Genomic DNA, 15,450 nt, shown 5'->3' on the forward strand with positions numbered 1-15,450 from the left:
GCGGGGGGCCATCACCCGCAGAGGTCCCCCCGCCCGCAGCCGACGCAGAGGCAGCAGGAGCAGCAGCGGGAGGGGGGCGGCGCGCCCCAGGACAAGCAACAGCAGCGAGGTGCCGGCGCCCGCATCGCCCGCAGACGGGCCAGCATTCCCCAGTGTGGAAATTGCGACACTGGTGGCATTTGTTGTTCCGCTCTGTATCCATATTAGCTTGTTGCCCTTTATCCAATTGCATTCTCGGGAAGGGTTGAATCGAATCAACAGACTTCTTTTGTTGGCGGGGACGGCGGGCGGGGCGGGGGCTGCAGGGGCAGCGACGGGAGGGTTGTTGGAGGCCCTATTATTGATGTCAATACAAAGATCCGCTTATTGGAGGCGAGTTCAACGTATGTGCTCACATTGTATGTTCGAAAAAAGCGCAAAGATTTTTGGGAACGGGAAAACAACATAGTCTCTACGGAGTACGACGCTCTTTTATTACTTGGGACTATGAATACTAGGAAAGGGCTGCTGCCAGCACTTGCTACCTTACAGTTGTGCTCTGCTATGAATGGGAAGGTGTGCATACACATTGATCCGCTACAATTGAGACAAAGACTTGCAGGAACGATTATGTCCACGCCTATTGTCTACCGGTATGAATATGATTAAGCAAGCTGTCTAGATTGTGACCCGACAAGCTAGCATTCATATTCAAACATGTTATGGCTCATTGCGAAAGTCGCTGAGGTGAATGATATATACATGAATAATACATACGGAGGCTCAGTTCCTTTCGTCGTTATCCTTCTTAGGCTTTTTGCCCCGACCGCGGCGCCGCTTGGTGGTGGCCCTGGTGGGCGGGTTGGCGCCCGCCCAGGAGGTAGTGGGGTGCAGATAGTAGGAATTATTGACAACCCCGGCGTACACATTGTACACCACCGTGGTTGGTGGCGATGCCTCCGATGCGGCCGGGGCCCGGGGCGGGAGGACTGCTTGCTGGGGGGCAGTCGCCGAGATGGCGACGCCCGCAGGTGTCACACAAGGGCCAGCAATCCCCTGGGTGGAATTTTCCAGAGATGTGACATAGTTTGCTGTCTATATCCAGGTATTAGTATTGCCACACTCCAGATGGTTCTCATGACGGTTGAATCAATATACGGACTTTTGGAAGCTGCACCAGCGGAGGGAGCCTGGGACTCTTCTGTGATTGGAGGCCTATAGCCCTATACCGATGTTTATCTGACTTCAGAAACATCCCATATATTCCGCAGCTTGTCTCATGTGAGCGCCATGTTGAGTCTTGAAGGGGCCGATCTCGTTCATTGCAATAAAAACATTGCCGGAGGTAGGCTTTCCTTCAAGGTAGTCGACATAGGATGCATCATATGGTGCCCAAACAAGGTAGATTTCATCTCGATCTTCGGCGACTAGAAGGCGTCTTAATGACACAGATCCAGCTGACAATGCCGAGTGGAAGTCAAGACTTACTGGTTGTCAAGGGGTACTTTGCACTCATCCTTGAGTATCCAAGCGACCATCTCAGCGGATTCTTGCATGTATATTTGGCGGCCTTTCTGGGTGCTCTTTTTCCGTTGATGGGTCTTGGTTTCCACAATGGCGAATTCTTCGTCGCCTCCCGTGGGTCCGTACAGATAGCCATCTGTGCGGGCCTCCATGCTGGCTTGACGGAACTTGACATTGAATGCGAGATGTGCTATACCCTACTTATACTTGTAGTCGGGGAGATTCAGGCTTACCGCGTCGAGAAATGATACCACCGCCATGTTGACACATTGCTCGTCGCGGTCTGAACGAATGACTGCTGCCACTTCTGCTCAGCCGCTGGTGTCGAATTGGAGTCAGATGTTGCCGTGTTGCTTTCGGTGGGTGTGCGGCCCTCTTGGGATTCTATGTCGGGCGTTCGGCTCATCCTAACGCTAGTCGACATTTCCCCTGCTTCTTGTTCTGGGATTCTTTGGTTAGCTTCCTATTGCCACTTGATGGCGCCCTGAAACACTCACAATCTGCCCGAAGTATCACTCTTGTCCTTGATTGACTGCAGGTCGGCTTCGAAGCCGTGGGAGAACCGTTTATTCTCTTTGGGCTCTCCGCCATGTCCATAAGATCGGTCTTTTTGATCGGTGCATGGGACCCACCGATGTTCTTTATCTTGGTACGTGGACGCCAAAAAATGCGGAATGTAAGGAATTGCTGGGGTGTGACCGAGGAACCAGCCCGCATCACATCGATCATGTTCCTGTCACGTCTATTGCTGCGTGCTCCCGGGCTAAACGGCCCAGTGAATAAGTTTGTGGGGATGGATCCGAATTCAGACATGATCGTTTCTAGGGAAGTGAATCTCAGAGTTGAAAAGGGTACTTGGACTTCTATTGTAGAAACATATTGTGTGCTGCTAAAATCGCGAGTGAATGGAGGAAGGAATCAAGGTGAGCGACATTCGAGGGCGACGGAAACTAGTTACTGAATGAAGGAAGGCGCTGAGCTACGTACATGCTTGTCGGATAGATATCTACCTTCCATTCCGGGAACCCTACCGCAAAACAAGAAGAAGAAATGCAGACTGTCAAGCAACATGTGTAGGAGCAATTTAACTGCTCACTGAAGCAGGAGTGAGCCCCACAAACCTCTCTTCAATTCTACCCTTACCTTACCTGACACAGAGGGTATTTGAGGTAAGCCCAATAGACATGCTAGTGAGGTAACACACAGTGACGGCGGTGCTGTTTCCTGTAAGTACGTGAACGATGGAAGCTTCTGTAGCTCTAGCAGTTCCCCCATCTCCACTTTATGTATACAGTTAAGGGATAGTGATACAGCGACCCCCTCTGGGGATATGGCAATACCATCTTGGACAGAGCAACACCCCGTTACCCAATCAGGTAGGTAAACAAGCATTATTTTTTGCGATAGGTGGAAGTCACTATAGTCCAAATTCAAGGCTTAAGAATACTAGTATCGAGATCATTGTCAGGAAGCCAGTACGACTTTGGTGAATCCTAATTTGATTCATGTATCAGGCTTGGTGTGTCTGGTTCGTCTTGACTCTTGACATAAAACCCTGTCATGGTGAGTTGACCCTTCCTGGCTCTTTTTAAATCCTGTATTCTGAGCGTCTTCAAACTCCAGCTCATCTATCAAGACCGTCATGGAGTACTGTACACCTTCATCGCCATTTCATCTCTAACTGGGGACGGCGGCGGACTTTTGTGGAATGAATTGAACTCTCCGCTCGTCCAAATCACGAAAACATCAGCTGAACCGATGGTAACGGGGAGGCACAAATCAGAATGTCACTATACATATAAGATATACGTAGATAATATGTACTATAGCTCAGTTGGAGCTTGTATTGGCGTCCTTCTCGGCGTCCTGGACTCCTTGTTGGCTTCATCGGCGGCTTTCTTCGTGGTTTCTTGACAGGCAGGGGGCTGTCGCCTGCATGTCCGTCACCGTTGAAGGTGTAATTATTCACCAATCTTGGTGGCAGGCAGGTCAGCGGCGGCAGCAGGAGTCTCGTTCGACGGTTCGAGGTCTCGTTGATGTCAATCCAAAGATTCGCTGTGTGGGGAATCTCAACGTACGTACTCACATTGTATTATGCCCGAAAAGGCACCCAGAGAAGATTGTTTCTGAGATCCTGATTTTCCCCCGTTGGGATCGAAGAATGAGCGAGAATAGCGAGGAATTTGCCACCTCGACGCTCATGCAGAACATGGTCGAGGGAGTGCTCTGTGGCTATTAGTCACTGAACACATTGCAGCTCAATTGAATGGTGTACTTGCAGTCTTAAGCACTGCCTCTGACATAGAGGTACGTCCAAGTAAGCCAGGAGTGGTTGACAGTCTTCACAGGGCGAAGAGTCAAACGGAAGTATTGCTGGTTCTACTAGCAGGACAGCCCTATTTGGCATCAAGGTCATTGCGGTAGTTCACCCAAAGGGCAGTTCTGCTCCCAGGCCGCCTTGTGAGTATTACAATTCCAGACCTTCTTGATGACAGGATTCTCCTCAACACTGTTTCTGATTTGCACCGTTGCCTTTGTTAGCAAGATGGAGCTCCACGAACCATCTTGTTTGTTTGATGGAGGACAGGATATACTTACATCGTACTGGTAGACATTGCGAGCAGGAAACTTGGGGAGTAGGTGGCCAGCATGCCCCTGGGTGGGATTTCGCACACTTGCCACATTTGCGCCGCTCTATAACTGAGCATTAGTACTAGCATCCTTTATATGCTTCTCATGACGGTCGAATCAATATGCTTCTTTTATTGGCGGGTGGGGCCGGGCAGGAGGGTGGCATTTACCAGCGAGATGCCAGCGCCCGCAGAGGACGCAGACTGAACAAAACAGAGACGGTGGTATTCACCACCGCAGGGGCTTGTTGGTAGGAGTGTGTGTGGGACAGTGGTAACTGTTAAAATGACGTGGAGGATGGGGAAGTCCTATATTGATGTTAGTCCAAAGATTCGTTCTTGAAGCCAGCTCAACGTATATACTCCCATTGTTCTGGTGTGACAGATGATTCAAGAGATTTTGAGATTTCTGGAGTGCAACAGGAAAAGGACATGGGCAACGGGCTCTACCACACTCTTTTATTACTTGGGATACAAATTCTAGGAAACTGTTACGGCCACCACACTTGTGACGATGTTCTATTCTATGAGCATAACCAACATTTCTGAGGAAACAGCTCATAGTCGACACTCGACACTACGTCGCATGAAGAGGACAGCTCCAGGAAACCAGAAGAGATATCGTCTGAAGCTGTATCGAGACCTTGTCCACATCATCAAGCGCATTAAGTTTCCGCCCTCTGTGCTATGTAATATGACTGTAGTTTAACTTCTTTTACCTACTCAGCAAGCCAAGCTCATTCAGGGCACTTTTTGATCAAGACTTAGCTTAGTATTGAGAGCAAGTCGCTGTAAGACGTTCAGCATCTACGTAGACAAATAACCTTACGAGCAGGGCTGACATCCGCCCAAACTGTATAATGAACAACACAAGCGTCTCACAGATCGAGTTTTCCAGAAACGATTGGCTTCCTGGTTAGGGAATTCTTGGGAATCAGCTAGGAAAAGTCGAGCTGGATTGCCACTATACTCAAACATGATTGATTCAGACATGCAATCTCGCAATACTGCCGGAACGCTCTATGGAATGAAGATGTTTACCTGGACAAAAATTAAGAACATTATCGACGCCACGGACGAAGTATCATTGAGAGAGGTGACATTGCATCACAATGCTTCCCAATATCGAGGTCACTTCTCGATGTCAACTCATACGTTGAGGACTACGTGCGCTATTCTATCCAGCAGTAGACTACAATGAAAGGAATGCTCGAATCACTGATTCAATCGATTAAATTACTGCGTATGTCATATATCAAACCGGTCAGCCAAAAAGGTGTTCACACAACCATCTCTAGAAGTAGGGATGATAGCAGTAGGATCAACGCACCAGGAATACAACAATATACATGAATTATATGTATCTGGTTAATGATATAGGCTCACTCAGAGCTGGGCTTGTCTCCCTCGGCCTCCCCCTTCTTCTCCCCCCTCTCAGCTTCATCCTCGTTCTTCTTCTCTTCCTTCTTCTTGGCCTTATCGGGCCGCTTTCTTCTTGTTGGCTTCTTGCCAGGCGGGGGCGGGGCGTCGCCTGCAGATGGGGTGTGAGCGGATATGGTGATGGCATGGCCATCACTGTTGATGGTGATATTCACCACCGTTGGTGCCTGGCGGCGGGAGGCAGGGCGACAGGGGTTATCGGCCGGGTGCCGGCGCCGCAAGATTTTGCGTTCTATATCCAGGTATTAGATTGACACTCTTCAGATGCTTCTTCATGAAGGTTGAATCAATATACTGACTGTTGGTGGCGGGCGCAGGCAGGCAGTCGCCAAGATGGCGACGCCCACAAGCGTCACAAATTGGCCAGCATTCCCCTGTGTGGAAGTTTCCACACTGCCGGCATCTTCTCCGCTCTATCTATATATGAGCATTGCCACTAGGAGTTTCTCATCAAGGTTGAATCGATATACTAACTCTTGAAAGCAAGGACAGGGGCCGGAGCAAGCGCAGGAGGAGGGGCGGGCTCAGAAGGAATTGACGACCCCCGGCCGTAGATAATCACTGATGTAATTAATGAAAATTACTTCTATACATGAATAATGGATACGGAGGCTCATTTGTGGCCCTCTCCCTTGTCCTCCTTGGGCTTCTTGCCGCGGCCGCGGCGGCGCCTGCTGGCGGCCCTGGTGGGCTGGTTGGCGGGAGGGCCCGGGGCGCCCGCCCAGGGAGGTGGTGGGGGCCGGACAGAAGGAGTACACAACCCCGCCGTATATGTTAAACACCACGGTACCAACTGGTACCACCGCCGAAGCGGCCGGGGCGGGAGCTGGCTTGCGTGGGGGGGCCCTTGGCGGGGGGCAGTCGCCAAGATGGCGACGCCCACAGGCGTCACAAGTTGGCCAGCAATCCCCCTTGTGGAAGTTTCCACACTCCCCGCACCTTCGCCGCTCTATATCTATGTTAGCATTGCCACTAGATGCTTCTTGTGAAGGTTGAATTGATATACTGACTCTTAGAAGCAGGGGCGGGGTCTGGAGCATCGGCAGGAGGAGGAGGCAGAGGAGGGGGGGCCGGCCGAAGCCGCCGCAAGTGGTTCCTCAGAGATTGGAGGGGGCCTATATGATGTTAGATATGCATTCATCCAATCGAAAAGTCATTATTGGGGCCAGCTCAACGTATGTACTCACATTTTAGTTTGTCCTTGTGGACGTGAAAAAAATGCTAAGATTTTTGTGTAGTGAGATGGAAATAGAGTCCTTAACGAGAATGGAAGAGATGAGAGAGAGAGAGAGAGAGAGAGAGAGAGAGAGAGAGAGAGAGAGAAGATGCGTCTGCTACGAAGGGGGTACTGCTAGAGCTACGGAGGCTTCCATCATTCACTCAACCACAGGAAGGTGCGCATTCACGTAGCAAACAGGCAACAACGTTCAATTCAGGAATACTCGCCTGCCTTAGGAAGGAACGCCCGTGTATTCCAAGAAAGTGAATGACGACATTTGAGCAACATGGATAGAGGCAATTCGAGTCCTCACAGAGTACCTACGCTTCGAAGACTCGGCGATTCCATTCTACCTGGTATGGATGGTAAAAGCGAATACAACGACGACACGGATGTAGGCTGGGGCAGGGAAAAAGACGGCGCTAATTCAACCCTTATGGATTTAAACGTAGCTCGAGGAGCTCAATGTCGCAGTGGGAGTTCTGACAGGTCTGATGGCTTGCTACAGTTGCTTTATGTGGTTAATGAAGACTCCAAATCTCGAGCGAGGGGGGTGTTTATAATGTGCACAAGAGAAGTGATGTCACTATATGCGGATATCAAATTCCATTTTTGTTAACAGTACTGCCTACTTCCACGGCTCAGCCCTCACTTAAAGAATCCTTCGCTATAGTCTATATGTTGTTTTCTCTCTTCCCGGCTGTACTACGTAGATGTCAGATTGCCGAGGGTGGTGGGGTTTACGGTTTACCTTCATCCTCGGAGACGATCCGAGATGATGTTTCCATAAATACGGAGGAGAACCTGAAGATTACGATAACTATTTGTAGAGATGGATTGAACTCAGTCCATGTGCGGCACAACTGGCACATTGAATCGTTCATACGACCTGACTCCCCGGCCTACTCGTCCTTGACCCCGACGGTCCGACCTTGAGAATATAGAACACCATGGCATCAAATCAGATTAACCGCAACAAAGTCTTTCCAGGAGGCATTCATGTCCCCTGTCTGACCTTCTTTCGAAGTAACCAACGCCAGGACATTGACTGGGACATACAAGAGAAGCATCTCTCATTTCTTATCCAGTCCGGTCTCCACGGAAGTACGTCCCACCTCCGCCGTCCCAAACCATACAAGGCTACAACCTAACAACTTCAACAGTCGTCCTCGCCGGCTCCAACGGCGAAGCAGTCACACTCTCAACCGCCGAAAAGACCTCGCTCGTCCAACTAACCCGCAAGCTCGCAGCCCGCCTCAACCGCCCAGACGTAACCATCACCCTCGGCTGCGGCGGCCAATCCACCCACCATGTCATCGATGAGACCATCGCAGCCCAGCAAGCCGGCGCCGATTTCGCCATGGTCCTAGTACCGAGCTACTACCATTTCGCCATGGACTCCGCCGCCATCGTGTCCTTCTTCGAAGAAGTCGCGGATCACAGTCCCATTCCCGTTATGGTGTACAATTACCCCGGTGTGGCGGCGGGGCTGGACGTCGACTCTGATATGCTGGTGAAGCTGAGCGCGCATCCGAATATCTCGGGAGCCAAGTTGACATGTGGAGGTATTGGGAAGGTTCCCCGTGTGACGGCCAATGCGGTGAGACCGTTCAGCGTGCTCGGTGGGCAGATTGACTGGATGGGGCCTGCGATGGCCGTTGGTGCTGTTGGAGCAATTACGGGGATGGCGAATTTGTACCCGAGGGTGAGTATCTTTTTCCAGGTCTGTTCATGGTGTGCTGATTGTGAGCTGGCGGTAGGCGTGTGTTGAGCTGTACGATCTCTACAAGGCTGGTAAGGTCCAGGCAGCAACGGAGCTCCAGCTGAAGGCTGCCACATCGGAATGGGCCTTTGCGAAAGGAGGAATCAACGGGAGCAAATGGGTCGTCGCCAAATTGCTGGGATATCCCGATGACAGCGCCGCTTGCCGAAGACCATATCCTCTCTTCGCAGATACAGCCAAACAAGAATGGATACTCGAGCTAGCCGGCAAGCTGAAGCCAGTTGAGGAGGAGCTGATCGAACGTGCACCATAGCGAGAATATCATCTCTTTATCGTACATAGCCTAATCAATCAGTCATATACATCAAGATATAGTACAAACCCTTCGTCCAACATCATACACATCAAACCATGAACCATCATCAACCAACCTCCCCTACAACCCCCTTCGCGCCTAACCGCCCCAAAACCCCCTTCTTCAACTTCAACATCCCCTCAATCTCCCCCAGACTCAACCCCTGCCGATCCCGCATCGTCAACGCCTGCCTTATCGTCCACGCATCCACAAACTCCCGCCCCGCAAACCCCGGCCGCCCAATCTGCTCCGCCTCTTCCTGCGCAGCCTTAGCAGCCGTCTGCCGCGCAGTGAGCACCAAGAGCGCCGGATTCGCTGCTGTCGGAAAGACGGGCTGGTTTTGGTTTTGTTGTTGGGTAGGACCGGGGTTAAACGTGCTCGTCCGCGAGAAGGTCGGATTGGGGGTTACGGGGCCGATGGAGCGGAGGGACGCGGCGAAGTCGGGGTCGCGGCCGTCGAGGTCGATGACTGGAATGTCGTTAGCTTGTTAGCTATCCTTCTTACCCAGCTGATGGGGAGGTATTCGTACCCGCTGATTTTGTTGTGGAAGCTTGTTCCTTGGGGAGAGATGGAGCTTGCGATTGAGCTTGGAATGGCTGCGAGAGGTTTGGTTCTCTGGGGGGAACCTGTGCTGCTGTGCTTGGCGTTGGTGCGGCCCTGGAAGCTGCAGAGGGCTGTTTGGGGTATTGGCGTCGGGACACGGCGCTGGCGGCTGACCGAGCCGGTTTGGATGCGGAGGAGCCCATTTTTCCTCCTGGGATATATAGATGGTGACGTTCTGATGGTTTTCAAGTGTGAAGCTGGGTTGGTAGAGGCGGAGAGCTTTGCGGAGATTCTTCAGAAAATCAAAGACCCGCCGGACTAGCCCGTCTTGGTCAATGCTGTGGCCGCAGAAGTGACGTCAGGCCGTTGATTGTTATGATTATTTTCTGTTTTTATGGCTGGAAGTCAAAGGTACCAAAGTAATATTTTAGAGATTGAAGTAAGCTATGGTATAGTGTTGTGGTTTTTTTAACGCGCGATGTAAAATGATATAGATAGTATATCAGGGTTCAAGACCGGTCCTACTAGTACAAGCGCATCGCCTCATTTCCTAAGTCTGCCAGTAACCAGTACTATGCGCATCTATCTGAGACCTGCAAGACGTCGGCCCTGCACTTCACCAAGAGCGCGGCTGCCGCTGATGAATGCGACAACTCCGGCCGCAGCGACAGCTGGAAGAATCTGGAAGAGTGTCCAATGGGAGTAGTAGAGGAAGAAGATCCATTCGATGGAAACCAGAGATCCCAGGAAAACGGCGTGGGGAATCGGGGCAGACTTAAAGGCGGTCGGCAAATGGTTGAGGTTGACACCAATGAAGAGCCACTATACGAGTCAGAACATGGACAACGTCGTTTGGAGGAAACGACTCACCAGGCCACCGAGGACTGGAAAAGCAGCTAGCACCATTCCAATGAAAACCAGAGTCACAATGACGGGAGGGCTCTGAGGATCAGTCTTGAAGATATGGTGAATCTCGGACAGTTTGCCATATCGCGAAACCTCGACGGTCGGTAATGGTTCGTCGGGATTGCGGGCCACTGTCAACGGGAAGGCAGGTTCATTGTACGCCTGAGAGCTTCCAAACGATCCAATGACAAATCTGGCGTCCAAGGGTTCGGCGACGGAGAGGAATTGAACGGGGAGGTCTTTTTGAGTCTAAGCTCGCGGGCCACGTCAGCTGTTGAGTAACTCAGTACACTCGACCTCTGCTTACCAGCTCAAGCCTTGATTTGCCATTGTCCTTGACGGTAAAGGGATACGAGATGTCTAAGCCGGTTTTGGGATCTTGAAGAAGGAGGAAGACTTGGTGAGCGCGTTTGGCTGAGCTTCCTTCCTGTACTGTGAGTATCACTTTAAGGGTATCGGAGCTTCCGAGCGCGACCGGTTTGGAGAGCGGCTTGTTGTCGGGGATTCTGCAATTGGTACCATCATTAGCATGTTAATTTCTTAAATAAAGTGTCAATGAATGAACGACTGTACTTTTCCTTCAGTCCAGAACCGACACCTGCGCCTTTGGTTTGAACTGACACGGTGGCATCAGTAAACCCCCACGAGGATGCCGCTGCGGTCGGGATTGTTGCTGAAGCCAGCAGACAGAGCTGGAGAGCAGTATGCCAAAGCTGCATGCTGAGTCAAATAATCAACAAAAAGAAACTAAAAGACAAAAAGACAGGTAGTGCAGTCGAGAAGACAGAACAATGCAATGTTCTGGTGTAACTGCGGAGACTTGAAGAATCGCGGAAGCGCTAAACAACGGACCTCCAGATAAGCGCCGGGACTCCCTGATAGTCAGAGTTGGGGCATCGGCGTCCACCTGCTCCGCGCAAGCCCTAATTATTTCCCGGATTCCTGCAGTTCTGGCTGTCGGCCAAACACCTCATTCTCTCCTCGACCAGCTACCTGCTGTCAACGTCCCTGCAGCGTCGCTGTGACATCGTCGATCGCCTCGATTATCGCTCCGGTAGTGATCGAGCATGTCGTTTCCTGCAGATACCTAATTACAGGAACCTTTTTGCGCTTGCAAATCGATCGACCTGAACCTGTCCAACTCCTCGCCTCCGCTGCACCGACACGTAGCCACCGTCATTACCTGCCTTTCCATCCGAATTCTACATCATCCTACTATCGATATCGATACTATAAGGTCATAACTATTTGGAGATAAGGTGTCCTAGTATGTAAATATCCTGTTTGCCGCTATTCAAACAGGCCGGTCGTTGCGGAGTGGCCATCCTGCAGGGATTGCCGCTACGACTCGTCTGCCTGGGGTTTGCTCTCAACTTGGACACATTCACTGACTGTTCACTTTGCATCAGGTGCTAGGGTTGGCGAAAACACAACACATCCTTCTCGCGTCTCGAAACATATTCAAATCTCCATCCTTTCCTTTCCTAATCCCAACTGCTACTACCGCATACTCCGCATACTTCTCCACGTCTCGAAACACTTTACATTACAGACTTATTTGAATACCTGAATCTGGATATTTACTCAAGATCTCTTGCAAAAGTCAAAAGTAAGCGGCAAACACCGAGTGTTGGCATGTCTCGCGCTGTGTCCCTCAAATCGAGGCTCCTAACTAGGGCTTCAACACAATACTTTCATTCCTCTGACCAACGACTAACCCAAATATAGTGGCTAAAAGAGATTCTGTTCCCCGCGACATGATGTCTCTGAACACTGTTTTCGATAGAACTCCTGTATGTGTCTTACCATCTCCGTCCTTTCCATCTCTAACCGTTTTCCAGAAAACAAACTCTCGACGTAGCTCCTCTCATCACTCACGTAAATCAACAAGAGAGCCAGAGTCGACCAAGATTAAGATGGCTCAGACCTCTTACTCACTACCTCCGACCCCTATCGCCTCTTCTTTCGAAGAATCAGCGCCATCGACGAAGCGTCGTAAATCCCAACGTCCAGTTGATCTCAAGGACTCCCAGCCGGAGAAGATCACCAAGACTCCGGTGCAAAAGAAAGACGATGTTCCTGCTTCAGAGTCTACAAGTGATGCCAAAAGTGGCAGCCGTAATCGAAAGTCAGGCAAGCCGAATGGTCACGCCGCTGATGCAGGTGACCCGCAAGGCCATCAACTGACAACTCCTACTACTTCCAATGCTAAGCGCAAGGCGCAAGCTCCGCCGTCTAAGTCAAACTTGCGCGCCTCTCATAAAGATCCTCAGATGAAACGCAAGTCTCTGGGTACCGAGGCCGAGCTGGCCAACGTATCCAGAGACAAATCCGGCTCGAAGTCGTCGACCATGGCTCCTGCAAAAACGCAAAACGATCGCAAGGCAAGAAAGTCCATGCCTGCGAAGCTCAACGGTGTGAGCGACAAGAAAGAGACTGTCCATCCTAAGTCCTCTGTCAAACCCTCCGCTTCTCGCCCTTCCACTCCGGCTCGCGTTGATCGTAAAGCCAAGCCAACATCTCAAGCCAGCGCCAAGGCGACCAAGTCTGCCAACAAGGTGGCTCAAGTTACATCAGCCAAACCTGCTACCCCCGTTGCCCCCAAGACTGAAAAGGCTGCAACAGCCGACTTAACAACTCCCGCCGCTCAGGCTAACGCAAATTCACGCGACTCTACTGCCAGATCCCGTCGTCGTGATCGCAAGTCCAAGACCGGGACCGATCGCAACCTTGGGAATCATATCCAAGAGTCGTCGACCAAGCACAATCACAATCCTCCTGTCCAAATTCACGCGACTCCATCTCAGCCTCCCTCTGTCCCAGATCCTACCCTCGAAGCAGCTCAGCCTCTTTCTCACAACATAAACACCCGAAGCTCGCGAGCCAAAACCGCCGCTAAACTTCTGGCTGTCGATAAGCCTCTGGAGTCACCAGCGACCCTGATGGTTCTTGAGACCACCCCATACAATGAAGAGGTCGCCGACAGTGTCGAGGGGACGCCTGTGCAAGCCTACCGTGACAACTTCCATTTCGAATATGGCCCTGAGATGTATGGTAACCGCTTCGGCCTCGACGGCCAGGTGGATGGCCCGGGCTCACCGACGAGTCTATCCACTGGCACGTCCGCTGCTGCGAGGACCTCCAGTCGCATTCGGAAGCCCACCATCAAGGCTCTGGAGTCCCTGGAGTCGGAGCGACAGTTCCGCCGCTCCAGGGCTGCATCCAACAAACCCGAGTCGACGGCGGATCTGGGGCAGAAGAAGGGAGGCGCGGCCCAGCCTGAGCATCAGGTCCCGGCATCCGCGCAGGCGTCTGCCGCTCAGCAGCCTGACACGGCATTTATTGCCAGACGGCTGCTTGAGCTGGCGGTGGCAGCTGTGTCTGCAGACCCTGCGCTGGATGCCGGGCTTGATGCCAGGCTGGAGAGCCTGCGCAGAGAGTTCGACGCAGAGCAGCGGGGGCAGGATGGAGAGGGGGCGGGGTCGGAGGGAGAAAGTAGGCCAACCTCGAGCCTGCCATTTGGTATGGACAAGACGAAAGTATCGGAGCCGTGGACTGACGAGGATGGTTGGACGCATACAGGTCTTCTCAACAAGTTTGGGGAGGAGTACGTCTTCGTCTCTTCCGACTTTGAGTGGGTTCATCTCACCAACACCTATGGGGATGACCAGCTTCCCCAGCCGCCGGGGCGATTCAGGTCGCGCGAACAGGCGGAGAAGGACCGGATCTTCGGCTACCCGCCGCGGCTGGGGGAGCGTAATCTCCCGCGGCAAACGAATCTCCCTTTTCGACTGGAGGACGTTGACGAGGAAAAGGCTAAGGTCAAAGCACGAGACGCAGCCCGTCTGAGGGGCATCCCGGTTGATCGGACGATGTCGGCCGCGGAGATTGGGGCCTTGATCGCGCAGCATGACAACGCTGGGCAGAGTGAGCCTGCGAAGGAGAAGCCTGCCAGTGGTTCGCGCAAGAGAAGGCGCACGGAGCCTATCAATGCTACCCCTGACTCGACTGCAGGGACCAAGAGACGGCGACAGAATCCGAGTGCTCCAAGTCCCGCTGCCGCCGCCGCTGGTGCCACTGCCGAGAAATCAAGTCTTACGGTGAAGTTCAGGTTCTCCAACCCCGAGAAAGCGGCGGCGGTGGCAGGGCTTTTTGGGGCAATGACATCCAGCCCATCGAAGAAACGCCTTCTCGCCGAAGTGGAAAATGACGGTGAGGGCAGTTCGCCTAAGAGACGCAAGCCATCGCCAGAGACAGCCAGCCCCGCCGATCAGAACCAGACACCCAATGGTCGTCCGCGGCGCCGTGCGGCAACGGCTCTGTTGGCCGATTTTCAGTCTCACGCCGAGGAGAGGGCGCGCCGGGCCGCTCGAAAGAAGGTCGCTACTCCTTCGAAACAGGGAGGCGGGAGTGCTGAAGGTGTGCCCATGAAAAGCGCATGATTCGGCTACCTGTCAGTATCTGTTCACTTGCATTCTACCTCGCCTTCTTCGCACCTCACTTCTACTTCGAATTACGCTTACTTCGCTGGCCTCTGCTTTCTCTCGATCGCTTTCTCTCGATCGCCTTCCTCGTCACACCTCCAGTTGATTCAACCCCGCCTCACGTCACTTTGGCATCTCAAGGCTCGACTATCTGTTGAGTTGATATCGCTTGGCCTATGTTTTACTGGGTCTTTGCCTCACTTCACCGGGATGAAGCTGATTTCGTGCCATTATTTGAAGTCAATCTACCAGCCACTTACATGTCCATCATCTGATTATTTCTTACTATCACTATCCTCTTTCTTCATCCGCGATGATGACTGCACATACAGTCAATCTGGGCTGAGTTCTGATCTTCGCTATCTACCTTTGGAGACTGATCATCTAACTTCATCTCCGTCTTATCTCTTTTCTTTGAGACTCGAGACTCAATTTCGTTGAAGCTCTTTTGCTATGATTGGCGCGAGGCAACATCATCTTTACCTAATCTAATCACACTGTTGTCGCATGGCGTTACGAATTGAGTACATGCATCAAGCACAGCGGCATTCGGTGGACTCTGGGCTCTTCTGTTCATCTGGCGTTTGTGATATTCTCATCGTTGCTCTTGTTGTTTCATTAAACTCTGTCAGGTGATTGGGCCGAGC

General features: G+C 51.9%; 7 protein-coding genes across 7 annotated transcripts in view, besides 3 other annotated features; 2 read left to right on the forward strand and 5 right to left on the reverse strand.

The window, feature by feature from the left end:
• NFIA_107460 (uncharacterized protein) overlaps positions 1–202 on the reverse strand; it is a gene marked incomplete at both ends in the record, with an annotated part of 462 nt that extends 260 nt beyond the window's left edge. The window contains one exon of the mRNA XM_001267150.1: positions 1–202. This exon is cut by the window's left edge and continues 260 nt beyond it. Within this exon, the coding sequence (XP_001267151.1) occupies positions 1–202 (202 nt within the window).
• A 560-nt stretch (positions 203–762) lies between these two features.
• Positions 763–1,655, reverse strand: NFIA_107470 (uncharacterized protein; the record flags this gene model as incomplete). Its single annotated transcript, XM_001267151.1, has 3 exons — positions 763–1,070; positions 1,142–1,194; positions 1,468–1,655. 3 exons carry the CDS (start codon positions 1,653–1,655, stop codon positions 763–765), a joined length of 549 nt encoding a protein of 182 aa, XP_001267152.1.
• Positions 1,656–5,515: 3,860 nt separating this feature from the next.
• NFIA_107480 (uncharacterized protein) lies at positions 5,516–5,976 on the reverse strand (the record flags this gene model as incomplete). Its single annotated transcript, XM_001267152.1, has 2 exons — positions 5,516–5,708; positions 5,930–5,976. 2 exons carry the CDS (start codon positions 5,974–5,976, stop codon positions 5,516–5,518), a joined length of 240 nt encoding a protein of 79 aa, XP_001267153.1.
• An 868-nt stretch (positions 5,977–6,844) lies between these two features.
• Positions 6,845–6,895: a microsatellite.
• Positions 6,845–6,896: a microsatellite.
• An 846-nt stretch (positions 6,897–7,742) lies between these two features.
• Positions 7,743–8,828, forward strand: NFIA_107490 (dihydrodipicolinate synthase family protein; the record flags this gene model as incomplete). The annotated part of the gene is made up of 3 exons (XM_001267153.1): positions 7,743–7,896; positions 7,956–8,497; positions 8,553–8,828. 3 exons carry the CDS (start codon positions 7,743–7,745, stop codon positions 8,826–8,828), a joined length of 972 nt encoding a protein of 323 aa, XP_001267154.1.
• A 109-nt stretch (positions 8,829–8,937) lies between these two features.
• On the reverse strand, positions 8,938–9,616 carry NFIA_107500 (uncharacterized protein; the record flags this gene model as incomplete). Its single annotated transcript, XM_001267154.1, has 2 exons — positions 8,938–9,338; positions 9,400–9,616. 2 exons carry the CDS (start codon positions 9,614–9,616, stop codon positions 8,938–8,940), a joined length of 618 nt encoding a protein of 205 aa, XP_001267155.1.
• Positions 9,617–9,995: 379 nt separating this feature from the next.
• On the reverse strand, positions 9,996–11,038 carry NFIA_107510 (putative oligosaccharyltransferase subunit ribophorin II; the record flags this gene model as incomplete). The annotated part of the gene is made up of 4 exons (XM_001267155.1): positions 9,996–10,235; positions 10,284–10,568; positions 10,627–10,825; positions 10,893–11,038. 4 exons carry the CDS (start codon positions 11,036–11,038, stop codon positions 9,996–9,998), a joined length of 870 nt encoding a protein of 289 aa, XP_001267156.1.
• Positions 11,039–12,235: 1,197 nt separating this feature from the next.
• NFIA_107520 (putative GPI-anchored cell surface glycoprotein) lies at positions 12,236–14,761 on the forward strand (the record flags this gene model as incomplete). Its single annotated transcript, XM_001267156.1, has 1 exon — positions 12,236–14,761. The coding sequence occupies one exon, from the start codon at positions 12,236–12,238 to the stop codon at positions 14,759–14,761; it is 2,526 nt and encodes an 841-aa protein (XP_001267157.1).
• Positions 14,762–14,855: 94 nt separating this feature from the next.
• Positions 14,856–14,884: a microsatellite.
• Positions 14,885–15,450: the final 566 nt, after the last annotated feature.

Source organism: Aspergillus fischeri, genomic scaffold, assembly GCF_000149645.3.
Source record: "Aspergillus fischeri NRRL 181 1099437636245 genomic scaffold, whole genome shotgun sequence".
Lineage (NCBI taxonomy): Eukaryota > Fungi > Ascomycota > Eurotiomycetes > Eurotiales > Aspergillaceae > Aspergillus > Aspergillus fischeri.